We start from the raw sequence: 13,427 nt of genomic DNA, 5'->3' as shown, positions 1-13,427 counted from the left end.
TGTAAAAAAGATGGGACAGAATTTTTAGTAGGGCCTTGTCCTGGGGTGACTTTATGATACTGGTATCCCCAGTCGTCTGGTTTATGTTATATATTAAGTTCTGCACCTTTAAGACTGGCTTTGAGAGCAAGAGAGGGGAAAGAAGAAGCACACAGTTTGTGTTAAGGAAAAACATCACTCCCACACATCCCGCTCCTGGACTGTGGTGTCTGCAGCACGGACAGACAGCGGGACAGAGCTTCTCTCTGGCTTTTAGTTAGTTTTAGCTAGCTGAGGCAGAGGAGTTCCCTGGACTTTTGTTTGGTTTTTTCCCAATTTTCTTGGATCTGTGCAAGCCTGCTCTGGACTGAACACCCAGCCAAACCCCGGGAGCTCACGCCTGTGGCCCACCGGGGCCTGGGCCTCGGCACTTTCCAGCGCCGGAGGGACTGATAAGAACCTGAGCGAGCCGAGCTACACCACATGAAAAGGACTTTTCTTCCTAGACTTGCCATCCCATCGAACAGCAAGAGGTTTTATTATTTAATATTACTCAATTTCTGTTAAATAAACAGCTTTTTCCACTTCTCTCTAAGGAATTTTTTTCTTTTCCCGGACCAGTTAGTGGGGAGGAGCATTTCCCTGGGGAAATCCCCATTTGGAGTTTTCCTTCCTAATTTGCCCTATACTAAGACAGGCCTGTTGAGACAAGACTGAGGGGGAATGTTTTCAATCTAAAAACAGTAGATTCAGACTAGACATAAAAAAGGTGTTTTTTACACACTGGGTTTTGAAACCCTGGCACAGGTTGCCCAGAGAGGTGAGCATCCATCCCTGCTGACATTCAAGCTCATGCTCTGAGCAACCTCACCTAAAGGTGTCCCTGCTCTCTGCACTAGATGGTTTTTTTCTTCTCCTCTGACTAAAAACTGATTCTCACACCCCTGGCCCAAACAGAACAGCCAATATAAAAGTAGAATTATTACAAAAAATTATTCTAATGGTGTAATCCTTTCACTGAAAACTCTGAAAAGCAAAAACTCTCCAAAAAGGTCTTTAGAAAAATAAGGCATTACTTGATTCTGAACAGAATCATTTCAACCACACATAGTCTGCATGTGCAGAGAAAATCATTCCATGACATGTGAGTTTTACTAGATGTTTCCTAAACTTTATTCAGTCTGAACCCATAGAAATCCATTGGTTTAATGTTCATTGTTTCCAAGCTGCGGAGTCCTTAGTGTTTGGTTTCCTGTTGCACCCGGATTTCTGTGCCTCTGATATTAATTAGGACTGCACTCCTGGATTTCCTGCTCAGCCTTTTCCAGACCAGGTGTCTCCAGCTGTGCCTGGTCAGTGTCTGGGGTAGATGTTGGTTGATGTTTGCTGCTGGGCCTTGATGTTTTGTTGATGGTCGTTGTCTTTGTGGGAATCTTTTGGGCTCTTCCCAGTCTTTTGAGATGTTAAGCTCATCTCTGCTGAGTGGTGGAACATCCCTTAAAAGAAAAACCCTTTAAAATTCCTTTCCCCAAGGCAAATGCAAAAGAAGCCTGACTGGAGAAATCAAATAAAAAATAATTTTACAGTTGGTATATTTTCCAATACTCTAATCCCAGCCAGCCCAGAGTGTGAGTGTAATTGAGAGCCAGAGTGGAATTCTCACGGTGCCTTCCCCAGCAGCTGTGGCGAGGGCAGGCACAGAAAGCCCTGAAGCTCCAGCAGTGCCAGCCAGGATTGTCCCGCAGTGGCTGGAGATGCCAAAGGAGGGTGCCCAGGCCGAGGATTTCAGCAGAGGATCTGTGGGCAGGCCCAGGGGCTTCCCCTGCTGGGGAGCCCTGGCTGCTGCTGCGTTGCCTTCAGTGCAGGCTCAGGGGTGGCCTCCCATCCTCCTGCTGCAGCCGGGAAATCCGAATCTCCGGGGCTTCAGAGCCCTTGAGCCGAGGCTGAGGGGTCCCCCCATGTTCAGCTGTGCTGGGGCTGTTTCTGTGCTCAGGGACACTTGGAATGGGCCGTGCCACTTGGCCACCAGAGCTGCTTCTTTCCACTGCTTCGGCAGGACCCGATGTCCTGGTTGGGTGTGTCGTAGTAGAGATGGACAATGACACCTGTTTCTTCTTCCATCATAGCCAAAGCTTTATTGCACACAGCTTATATTTACATGGCTATTAGAAGGCACCGTGCTTAATTCCAGTTGGTTGGGAACTCAGTTCACTGGTTGGTAATGGTGAGTGTACACGTCAGTCCGAACTTTTCTCTCTAACAATGTTTACATACTTTTTCTACTGATTCCCATGGGACAGATCCCTTGTTACTACAGCTGCACTTGTTCTTCTCCCCAAGAATAGTTTGTTATGTTTACAAACTTTTCATTCTCAAGATGTTGTTGCCTGGGAACTTATCAGGCTAGCTGCTAGCTACACTAAGCCCATGTAACAAGTCCTAAACCATGATTTTACAAATTCTTTCTTTTGTAAGGTTTTACCTTTATGTGACAGGGTGTTGTGGACAGCAAAGTCCAAAGGTGGGTGTGTCTCAAATCTCTCCCAGCCCGGGTCTGGATCTCTCTCAATTCAGTGCAGGCATGGGTTTCTTCCCAGCCCCCTCTCCAGGCTGTTCAAACAGGAGGCTGGGTTAAACCCTTCCCCTGTCCTCAATTCTAAATCCTCCTGTGCCACTGAACAAGTTTCATACTGTAGTCACCGAGCTCTGCTCATCCATTTAGAGGCTCTGTTGGGGTACGTGGGAGAAGGTGAGGAGGGGTCCCCGGGGGTCGTGTCCCCCCCCAGGAGCGCCTGTGATTCCCCCATGTCCCCCCCATGCCGGGCTCACCCCCTTTTGTCTCTGCCAGAGCTCCTGACCCAGCTCCTGCTGTGCCCTGGGAGGGGCTTTGGGGAGCCTCCCTGGGACCCCCTTGGATCCCCATTCCTGGGCCCTGGGACCCCCCCGCATCTCCTTCCCCAGCTCCGGGACCCCCTGCACCCCCTTCTCCTGCACCAACAGCGCCCTGCACCCCCCTTCCCCGGGGTCCTCCTCTGCCAGCCCCTGGATCCCCCGGTTCCGTCAGCCCGGGGACCCCCGGAGCCCCATTCCCGGCCATCCCGGGGCACCGCACCCCCAGGCCTCCCTTTCCAGGGAAAGCCGAGCTGGGCACGGGGCTCTCCAGCCGCTCTGGGATTTCTGATCACCCAAAGGACAGGGAGAGAGCAGCAGCAGAGAGAGAGAGAAGGAGATTGGGAATCGGGGCTCGGGCTCCCAGCGCCCGCTCCTGCTCCGCCGGGGCTGGGGAGCCGCAGCCGCAGGAGAAATGGGATCCGCGGATCCCGGGGCTTCCCCCGCTTTGGGCTGAAGCCTGCGGGTTCCAGGCAGAGTTTGAGCGCAGGGCCCGGGATTTCAGCCCAGCCCGGCGCGGGGGTCCTGCAGTGCGCGGCCGAGGAGGGTCCCGGGGGATCCCGGGAGGGGATCCAGGGGAATTCCCTGGAATTGCTCCGTTCCCTCCCCCCGCGCTCCCTCGGGCACTTTCGCTTCCGCCTTGCCCGCCCTGCGCCGCCGGGATCTGCCCGGCGACCGGTGACGTCACTGCAGCCTCGGGCTGCCACTGGCGTTCAGCAAAGAGCGGCGCCAATGGCGGGGTCGGAGGCGGCTCTGGGGGCGGGGCCGAGGCTGTGGGCGGGGCCGCAGCGGAGCAGCGCGATGGCTCCAGCGCTGGGGCCGGGGGCGCTCCCGGGGGGCGGCGGGAGGTGGGGGGCCCCCCGGCCCCCGGGACCCTTTGATCCCCCATTCCGGAGCGCCAAGGGGCCCCTAAACCCCCATTCCTGGGTGCCGCCATCCCACCGAACCCCCATTCCCGGTCGTGGGTCCCACCCTGCACCCCCTTATCCGGCACCAGGAACGCCTGCACCCCTTTCCCGGCCATCCCGCCTCTCGCAGCTCCCAGAGCCCCCTTCTCCTTGACCCATTTACCCCCTGGACCCCTATTCCTGCCTCTCCCAGCAGCCAGCCTCTCCTTTCCTCAGCACTCAGGACACCCGGGACCCCTATTCCCAGCCATCCCGGCTTTCCCTGCCCTGTCCTGGCAATGGGGACCCCGGGGACCCTTGGAGCTCCCTTTCCTGGATACAGGAACGCCCTGAACTCCAGCCATGCCACATCTAGCCAGCCCTAGCCTCCCCTCCTGTCAGTCCTGGCATCCCCAAATGCCCTTCCCGGCTCTCCCCGTTCCCCCTTTCCTTCAGCCGTGACCCCCCCGATCCCAAATCTCCAAATGTCCCCCCAGTTCTCCTCTCCCTGCGTTCCCTGCACGCGGCGCTGTCGGAGCCCGGCCCGGGCTTCCCGCAGTCCATGTCCATGGGGTCCCTGGCTGGGATCCCCTTCCAGCGCCGCCGCAGCGAGCGGGGCCGGGCGGAGCCGAGCCAGGATCTTGGGATAGCCAGGGCTGGGATATTGGGATAGCCAGGGCTGGGATATTGGGATAGCCAGAGCTGGGATCTTGGGATAGCCAGGGCTGGGATATTGGGATAGCCAGAGCTGGGATCTTGGGATAGCCAGGGCTGGGATATTGGGATAGCCAGGGCTGGGATATTGGGATAGCCAGAGGCGGCACAAGGAGCGGCACCGGCACGGGGCCAGCGGGGAGCTGCAGATGCTGCAGCAGCGGCACAGCCAGAGCGGGGCTGAGCGGGGGGAGCCGGGGCTGGGGGATCTGTGGGGCTGCGATGGCAACTGTGGCACCGCCATGGGGATCCCTGAGATCCAGGCTGAGGGATTAACAAATTCCCTGGCTCACAGCTGCAGGGAATGTCTCCGGAAATATGTCAGATATGGGTGGGAGGCGCTGGAGTGTAAAGGTGGGGAGGGCAGAATTCCCAGGAAATACGGGAATCTGAATGTGGGATTTGGGAGGGCAAATCCATGGCTGGGAAATCCATGGAAATTCCATGGATGGATCTCAGACATCCCATTCCCACGGGACGTCCAAGGATGGATTCCACTGCTGTCCCATTCCCATGGGAATTCTGTAGATGGATCTCACTGCCATGCCATTCCCATGGAATTCCATGGGCAGATCTCCCCATCCCACTGCCATGGAAGCTCCAATCCGGTTCCCCCCCCATCCTGGCCATCCTGGGGGTCGCTCTGTTCCTTGCTCTCCCCACCCCCCACAAGACTCCTGGGGGTCCCTCCATGACCCACCCAGTCCCCCCAGACTCATCCTGGGTTCCCCCTCATCCCCTCATAACAGGAATCCCTGGAAGTTCCCCCATGTCCCCTCCCCCAGGACTTTGGGGGTCCCACCCAACCTGTCTGGCACCCCCAGATTTCTTCCACAGCCCCCCTGTGATGGTGGAGGGTGGGGGCCAAGTGCTGGTGCCCCCCTGCCTGCAGCAGATCCAGCGGTGAGGGCAGTTCGGGGGGTCCCTCAGCATTTGGGGTCCCGGGGATTTGGGGTGACCCCCCGGGCCCCCCAGGATCTCCCTGAACATGCTGACACTGCCTGTGCACAGTGAGAAGGTTCAAACCCGGCACGGGGTCCCCAGCACTGCCACTAACCCTAAACCTGCTGAGAACCCCCAAACCCCTTGGGACACCCCAACCTCCCCTGATCCCAAACACATCCCTGGATGCTCCAAAAACTCCCCAAGACCACAAAACCTCATACAGACATTGTGAAGGTTCATACATGGTATGGGGTCCCCATCTCCATCACCAGCAGGTACCCCAAAACAGCCTTGAGATCCCAAATTCCATCCCTGGAATCGCCCAAATTCCCTCATCGGGGTTCCTGGAAACCCCCTTGGGAACCCCCAAAAACCCCCATGATGAGGGGGGCTGACCCTTATAGTCTCTGGGAACGGGTCCTAAGAAGTGTGGCACAAAGATATCTGTGTGCAGACGATCTCTATATACAGCAACTCGTTGGAAAACCATAGAACAAGAGATTCAGCGCTTGAGAGAAATGGCAATAGTAGAGATTGTCTTTGTGAGTGACTTAGGTACTAGAAATCCAGACTTGGTGCCATGTACATCTGTGATGTGGCGAAAACTTGTTCGACTTGGGCCACAAGAATACGCTTCTGCTTTAGCAACAATGAAGCGGGATGACCGGGAGGAGACTGTGCTGGATATGGCGAAGAAGCTTCGAGCATATGCAGATACCGTGCATGGCCCCATGCAGGCAACAATTGCAACTGTGAGAACAGATATGCAAAACTTCCAAAACAAAATAGAGAAGAATCTCAAGAAACTCAGGGAGGACCTTCTTCCAGTCTCGGCAGTACAGACCAGGAGCCCTAGTACTCAACGCAGAAGTTCCCCAGATAGAGAGAAAAAGCTACGAGCTGAGCTGTGGTTTTTCCTACGTGACTGTGGAGAAAACATGAAAAGATAGGATAGAAAATCTACTGCTGCTCTGGCAAAACGGGTGCATGAATTAGAAGACAGCAAGACTCAGGGGAGATACTCCACCAAAAAGAAAGCCGCTCCAGTAGCCTGTAGTCAAACTGACAACTATGATGATGACATGTCTGACTCCCTTGAAGGAACCTCCAAGACATATACCCAAGGAAAGAAGGATAACCAGGCTTAGAGGGGCCCTGCCTCTAGCCAGGTAGAGGCTAATGAAAACCGTGTCTTTTGGACTGTGTGGATTTGTTAGCCTGGCACATCAGAACCACGAAAATATGAGGCCTTGGTTGACACTGGTGCACAGTGCACCCTAATCCCATCAAGATATGTAGGGGCAGAATCTGTTTCTATTGCTGGTGTGACAGGGGGATCACAGGACTTTACTTTAGTGGAAGCTGATGTGAGCCTGACTGAGAATGAGTGGAAGAAACACCCCATTGTGACTGGCCCAGAGGCCCCATGCATTTTGGGCATAGACTACCTCTGAAGTGGGTATTTTAAGGACCCAAAGGGGCTTAGGTGGGCATTTGGAAGAGCAGCTGTAGAGACAGAGGGCATCAAGCAATTAAACACTTTGCCTAGACTATCAGAGAACCCATCTGCAGTAAGACTCCTAAAAGTAGAAGAACAGTGAGTACCAATTGCCACCTCAACGGTGCACCGCCGACAATACAGAACAACTCGAGATGCTGTGATTCCTGTCCACAAGATGATCCGAGAGCTGGAGAGCCAAGAGGTGGTCAGCAAAACCCACTCACCCTTCAACAGCCCCATCTGGCCTGTGCGTAAATCTGAAAGAGAACAGAGATTGACTGTAGACTATCGTGCATTGAATGAAGTGACTCCACCTCTGAGCGCTGCCGTGCCAGACATGCTGGAGCTCCAGTACGAGCTGGAGTCCAAGGCAGCGAAGTGGTACGCCACTATTGACATTGCCAATGCATTTTTCTCCATTCCCCTGGCAGCAGAATGCAGGCCTCAGTTTGCCTGCACGTGGAGGGGAGTGCAGTACACCTGAAACCGACTGCCCCAGGGGTAGAAGCACAGCCCCACCATCTGCCATGGACTGATCCAGGCTGCCCTGGAAAAGGGTGAGGCTCCAGAACATCTGCAGTACATTGATGACATCATTGTTTGGGGAAAGACGGCTGAAGAGGTCTTTGAGAAAGGAGAGAAAATCATCCAGGTTCTCCTGAAAGCCGGTTTTGCCATCAAGAAGAGCAAAGTTAAGGGACCAGCTCGTGAAATTCAGTTCCTGGGGGTAAAGTGGCAAGATGGACGGCGTCAGATTCCTACTGATGTCATCAACAAGATCACAGCAATGTCTCCACCAGCCAACAAGAAGGAAACGCAAGCTTTCCTAGGTGCCGTAAGTTTTTAGAGGATGCACATTCCTGAGTACAGCCAGATTGTGAGCCCTCTTTACCTGGTCACCTGCAGAAAGAACACTTTCCAGTGGGGCCCTGAACAACAACAAGCCTTTGCTCAGATCAAACAGGAGATCGCCCATGCAGTAGCCCTTGGCCCAGTCAGAACAGGACCAGACGTGAAGAACGTGCTCTACTCTGCAGCCGGGAGCCACAGTCTGTCCTGGAGCCTTTGGCAGAAAGTGCCTGGGGAGACTCGAGGCCAACCACTGAGATTCTGGAGCCGAAGCTACAGAGGGTCCGAAGCCAACTACACTCCCACAGAGAAGGAAATCTTAGCTGCCTATGAAGGAGTTCAAGCCACCTCAGAAGTGATTAGCACAGAAGCACAACTCCTCCTGGCACCCCGACTGCCAGTGCTGGAGTGGATGTTCAAAGCAAAAATTCCCTCTACCCACCACACCACCGACGCTACATGGAGCAAGTGGATCGCCCTCATCACGCAGCGTGCCCGTATAGGAAACCCAAATCGCCCTGGGATTTTAGAGATAATTACAAACTAGCCAGAAGGTAAAAACTTTGGTCTCATTGATGAAGAGGAGCAGGAACAAGTGACATGAGCTGAAGAAGCTCCACCGTACAACCAACTGCCAGCAGAAGAAACACGCTACGCTCTGTTTACTGATAGTTCCTGTCGCGTCGTAGGGATGAACCGGAAGTGGAAAGCAGCCGTATGGAGCCCCACACGACAGATCGCAGAGGCCACTGAAGGAGAAGGTGGATCAAGCCAACTTGCTGAACTCAAAGCTGTTCAACTGGCCCTGGACATTGCTGAAAGAGAGAAGTGGCCAAAGCTCTATCTCTACACTGATTCATGGATGGTAGCCAATGCTCTGTGGAGATGGCTGGAAAGGGGGAAAAGGGCTGACTGGCAACGCAGAGGAAAGCCAATCTGGGCTGCTGATGAGTGGAAAGACATCGCCACCAGGGTAGAGAAACTGTCTGTGAGGGTCCGTCATGTAGATGCCCATGTCCCCAAGAGTAAGGCTAATGAAGAGCACCGAAACAATGAGCAAGTAGATCAGGCTGCAAAGATAGAGGTGTCAAAGATAGATTAGCAACACAAGAGAGAGTTGTTCCTAGCTCGATGGGCCCATAATGCCTCAAGCCATCAGGGTAGAAATGCCACCTATAAGTAGGCACGAGACCGAAGGGTGGATCTAACCATGGACAGTATTTCCCAAGTTATCCATGATTGTGAGACGTGTGCCACGATCAAGCAGGCCAAGCGGTTGAAGCCGCTATAGTACGGTGGGCGTTAGTCCAAATATAGGTATGGGGAAGCCTGGCAGATTGACTACATCACACTGCCCCAAACCCGCCAAAGGAAGCGCTACGTGCTCACAATGGTAGAAGCCACCACAGGATGGTTAGAAACCTACCCTGTGCCTCATGCCACTGCCCGGAACACCATCCTGGGACTTGAAAAGCAGGTCCATTAGAGGCATGGCACCCCTGAGAGGATTGAGTCAGACAATGGGACTCATTTCAAGAATAACCTTATAAACAGCTGGGCTAGGGAACATGGCATTGAGTGGGTGTACCATATCCCCTACCATGCACTTGCTGCGGGAAAAGTGGAGAGGTACAATGGACTGTTAAAGACTACCTTGAAAGTGTTGGGTGGGGGATCTTTCAAAAATTGGGAGCAGCATCTAGCAAAGGCCACCTAGATAGTTAATACCCGAGGTTCCACCAATCGAGCAGGCCCAGCCCAATCCGAGCCCCTGCATATAGCAGACAGAGACAAAGTCCCAGCAGTACATCTCAGAGGTTTGTTAAGAAAGACAGTTTAGATCAATTCTACTTCGAGTACAGACAAACCCATTCGTAGAGTTGTTTTTGCTCAAAGACCGAGTTGCACATAGTAGATAATGCGGAAAGATAGAACAACACAATGTGTACCTCAGGGAGATCTGATAGTTAAGTGAAGATCATGAATAAATGCCCTTGTCTGTATATAATGTATGTGTTGTAAGGTTAAAATATATATATATTAATTTTGATAATAAGTTGACGATATGGGGATAAGGGGTGAAATGTCCTGGGGTGACTTTATGATACTGGTATCCCCAGTCGTCTGGTTGATGTTATATATTAAGTTCTGCACCTTTAAGACTGGCTTTGAGAGCAAGAGAGGGAGGAGAAGAAGAAGCGCGCAGTTTGTGTTAAGGAAAAACATCACTCCCCCACATCTCGCTGGCGGGACTGTGGTGTCTGCAGCACGGACAGAGCTTCTCTCTGGCTTTTAGTTAGTTTTAGCTAGCTGAGGCAGAGGAGTTCCCTGGACCTTTGCTTGGTTTTTTTTTTCCCAATTTTCTTGGATCTGTGCAAGCCTGCTCTGGACTGAACACCCAGCCAAACCCCGGGAGCTCACGCCTGTGGCCCACCGGGGCCTGGGCCTTGGCACTTTCCAGCGCTGGAGCGACTGATAAGAACCTGAGCGAGCTGAGCTACACCACATGAAAAGGACGTTTTTCTTCCTAGATTTGCCATCCCATCGAACAGCAAGAGGTTTTATTATTTAATATTATTCAATTTCTGTTAAATAAACAGCTTTTTCCACTTCTCTCCAAGGAATTTTTTTTTTTTCTTTTCCCGGACCAGTTAGTGAAGAGGGGCATTTCCCTGGGGAAATCCCCATTTGGAGTTTTCCTTCCTAATTTGCCCTAAACTAAGACAAAAACCTACGTAAATACCTCAAAATTCTTCATGTCTCCTCTAAATCACTCAAAATTCCAGAAAAATCCCACAAAATTATTTAAACTTTTGCAAAATCCCATAAAACTCAAAAAAATCACATGAAATTGCAAAAACAAAAACAAAAATCCCTAAATCTTCCCAAAACCCTACCGAATTCCAGGAAAATCTCACAAAATTGCCTGAATATCCCACAAAATTCAAGAAAAATCACACAAAACTGCAAAAAAACCCCACGAACCTGCAAAAATCTAAAAAAAAATCCCTAAATCTTCCCAAAACACTACCAAATTTCAGAACCATCTCACAAAATCTCCTGAATATCCCACAAAAATCAAGAAAAATCCCACAAAATTACAGAAAAATGCAACAAATTTCCCTAAATGTTCTGAAAACCCTACCAAATTCCAGAAACATCCCACCAAATCTTCAGAAAATTCTACAACACCTAATAAAAAATCCTCAAAATTCTTCAAGTCTCCTCAAAATCCCTCAAAATTCCACAAAAATCCCACAAAATCTCCTCAATATCCTACAAAATTCCAGAAAAATCCCACAAAATGGCAGAAATCTTTTTAAAACCCCAGCAAATTACAGAAATATCCCACAAAATCCCCACAAATTTCCACAAAATCTAAGAAAATACCTCAAAATTCTTCATGTCTCTTGAAAATCCTTCAAGATTACAAAAAATGCCCACCAAATTATTTAAATTTTTGCAAAACCCCATAAATCTCAAAAAAATCACATGAAATTGCAAAAAAAACCCGAACACCCCTAAATCTTTCCGAAACGCTACCAAATTCCAGAAACATCCCACCAAATCTCCTGAATATCGCACAAAAATTTCAGAAAAATCCCACAAAATTCAAGAAAAATCCCACACAATTCCCCAAATGTTCTGAAAACCCTACCAAATTCCAGAAACATCCCACCAAATCTCCACTAATTTCCACAAAATCGAAGAAAAATCCCAAAAAATTCTTCAAGTCTCCACAAAATCCCACAAAATTCAAGAAAAATCCCACAAAATTGCAGAAATCTTCTCAAAACCCAACCAAATTCCAGAAACATCCCACCAAATCACCACAAATTTCCACAAAATGTAAGAAAAATCCCTTAAAATTCTTCAAGTCTCCTCAAAATCCCACAACATTCCAGAAAAAAATACCACAAAATTGCAGAAATCTTCTCAAAACCCTACCAAATTCCAGTCACATCTCCAAAAATCCCCTGAATATCCCACAAAAATCAAGAAAAATGCCACAGAATTCCACAAAATCCCACAAAATTGCAGAAATCATCTCAAAACCCCAACAAATTCCAGTAGCATCCCACCAAATTTACACTAATTTCCACAAAATCTAAGAAAAATCCCACAAAATTCTTCAAGCCTCCTCAAAATCCCGCAAAATCCCAGAAAATTCCACAACATTCAAGAAAAATTCCACAAAAATACAGAAATCTTCTCAAAACCCCACCAAATTCCAGAAATATCCCACCAAATCACCACAAATTTCCACAAAATGAAAAATACCACAACATTCTTCAAGTCTCCACAAAATCACACAAAATCTAAGAAAAATCCTACAAAATTGCAGAAATCTTCTCAAAACCCCAACAAATGCCAGAAACATCCCAGAAAATCTAAACAAATTTCCACCAAATCTAAAAAATCCCTCACAATTCTTCAAGTCTCCTCAAAATCCCACAAAATCCCAGAAAATTCCACATTACAAAAATCCCACAAAATTCCAGAAACATCCCACCAAATCGCCACAAATTTCCACAAAATGTCAGAAAAATCCCACAAAATTCTTCAAGTCTCCTCAAAATCCCTTAAGATTCCAGAATAAAATCTCACAAAATTGCAGAAATCTTCTCAAAATCCCAACAAATTCCAGTCACATCCCATCAAATCTCCACAAAATTCCAAAGAATTTAAGAAAATACCTAAAAATTCTTCAAGTCTCGATAAAATCCCACAAAATTCAAGAAAAATCCCACAAAATTTCAGAAATCTTCCCAAAACCCCACCAAATTCCAGTCACATCCCAATAAATCTCCACAAAATTCCACAAAATCAAAGAAAATACCTCAAAATGCTTCATGCTTCCTCAAAATTCCTCAAAATTCCAGAAAACTTACACAAAATATCATCAATATCCTACAAAATTCAAGAAAAATCCCACAAAATTCAAGAAAAATCCCACACAATTCCCTAAATGTTCTGAAATCACCGCCAAATTCCAGAAACATCCCACCAAATCTCCACAAATTTCCACAAAATTCAAGAAAAATCCCACACAATTCCCTAAATTTTCTGAAAACCCTACCAAATTCCAGAATCATCTCAAAAAATCCCCTGAATATCACACAAAAAACAAGAAAAATCCCACAACATTCCACAAAATCCCTCAAAATTGCAGAAATCTTCTCAAAACTCCACAAAATTCCAGAAAAATCCCACCAAATCTCCACACACTTCCACAAAATTTCAGAAAAATCCCTCATAATTCTTCAAGTCTCCTCAAAATCCCTCAAAATTTTACAAAACTCACACAAAATCTCCCCAATATCCCACAAAATTCAAGAAGAATCCCACAAAATTGCAGAAAAATCCCACACAATTCATTAAATGTTCTCAAAACTCCAGCAAATTCCAGAAACATCCCACAAAATCTCCACAAATTTACAAAAAATCTAAGAAAATACCTCAAAATCCTTTATGTCTCCTCAAAATCCCTCATGATTCCAGAAAAATAGCCACAAAATCTCCCCAATATCCTACAAAATTCAAGAAAAATCCCACAAAATTGCAGAAATCTTCTCCAATCCCCACCAAATTACAGAAACATCCCACCAAATCTCCACAAACTTCCAAAGAAGCTTCGAAAAGTCCCTCACAATTCTTCAAGT

The 13,427-nt window shown here is 49.0% G+C and overlaps 1 protein-coding gene across 1 annotated transcript in view; it reads left to right on the top strand.

Annotated features, from left to right (window-relative positions):
* The window catches only part of LOC102104375 (uncharacterized), a 268,555-nt gene that overhangs the window by 98,866 nt on the left and 156,262 nt on the right, over positions 1-13,427 (top strand). Inside the window, 1 exon segment of the mRNA XM_088063819.1 lies at positions 1,091-1,097. Coding sequence (XP_087919945.1) covers positions 1,091-1,097 — 7 coding nt within the window.

Source organism: Pseudopodoces humilis, chromosome 18 (genome assembly GCF_049639895.1).
Source record: "Pseudopodoces humilis isolate 2021_Gansu_Grassland_sample_001 chromosome 18, ASM4963989v1, whole genome shotgun sequence".
In the NCBI taxonomy this organism is placed as follows: Eukaryota; Metazoa; Chordata; class Aves; order Passeriformes; family Paridae; genus Pseudopodoces; species Pseudopodoces humilis.
The sequence above is the reverse complement of the archived record's forward strand: the minus strand, read 5'-3'. Positions and strand labels throughout refer to the sequence as shown.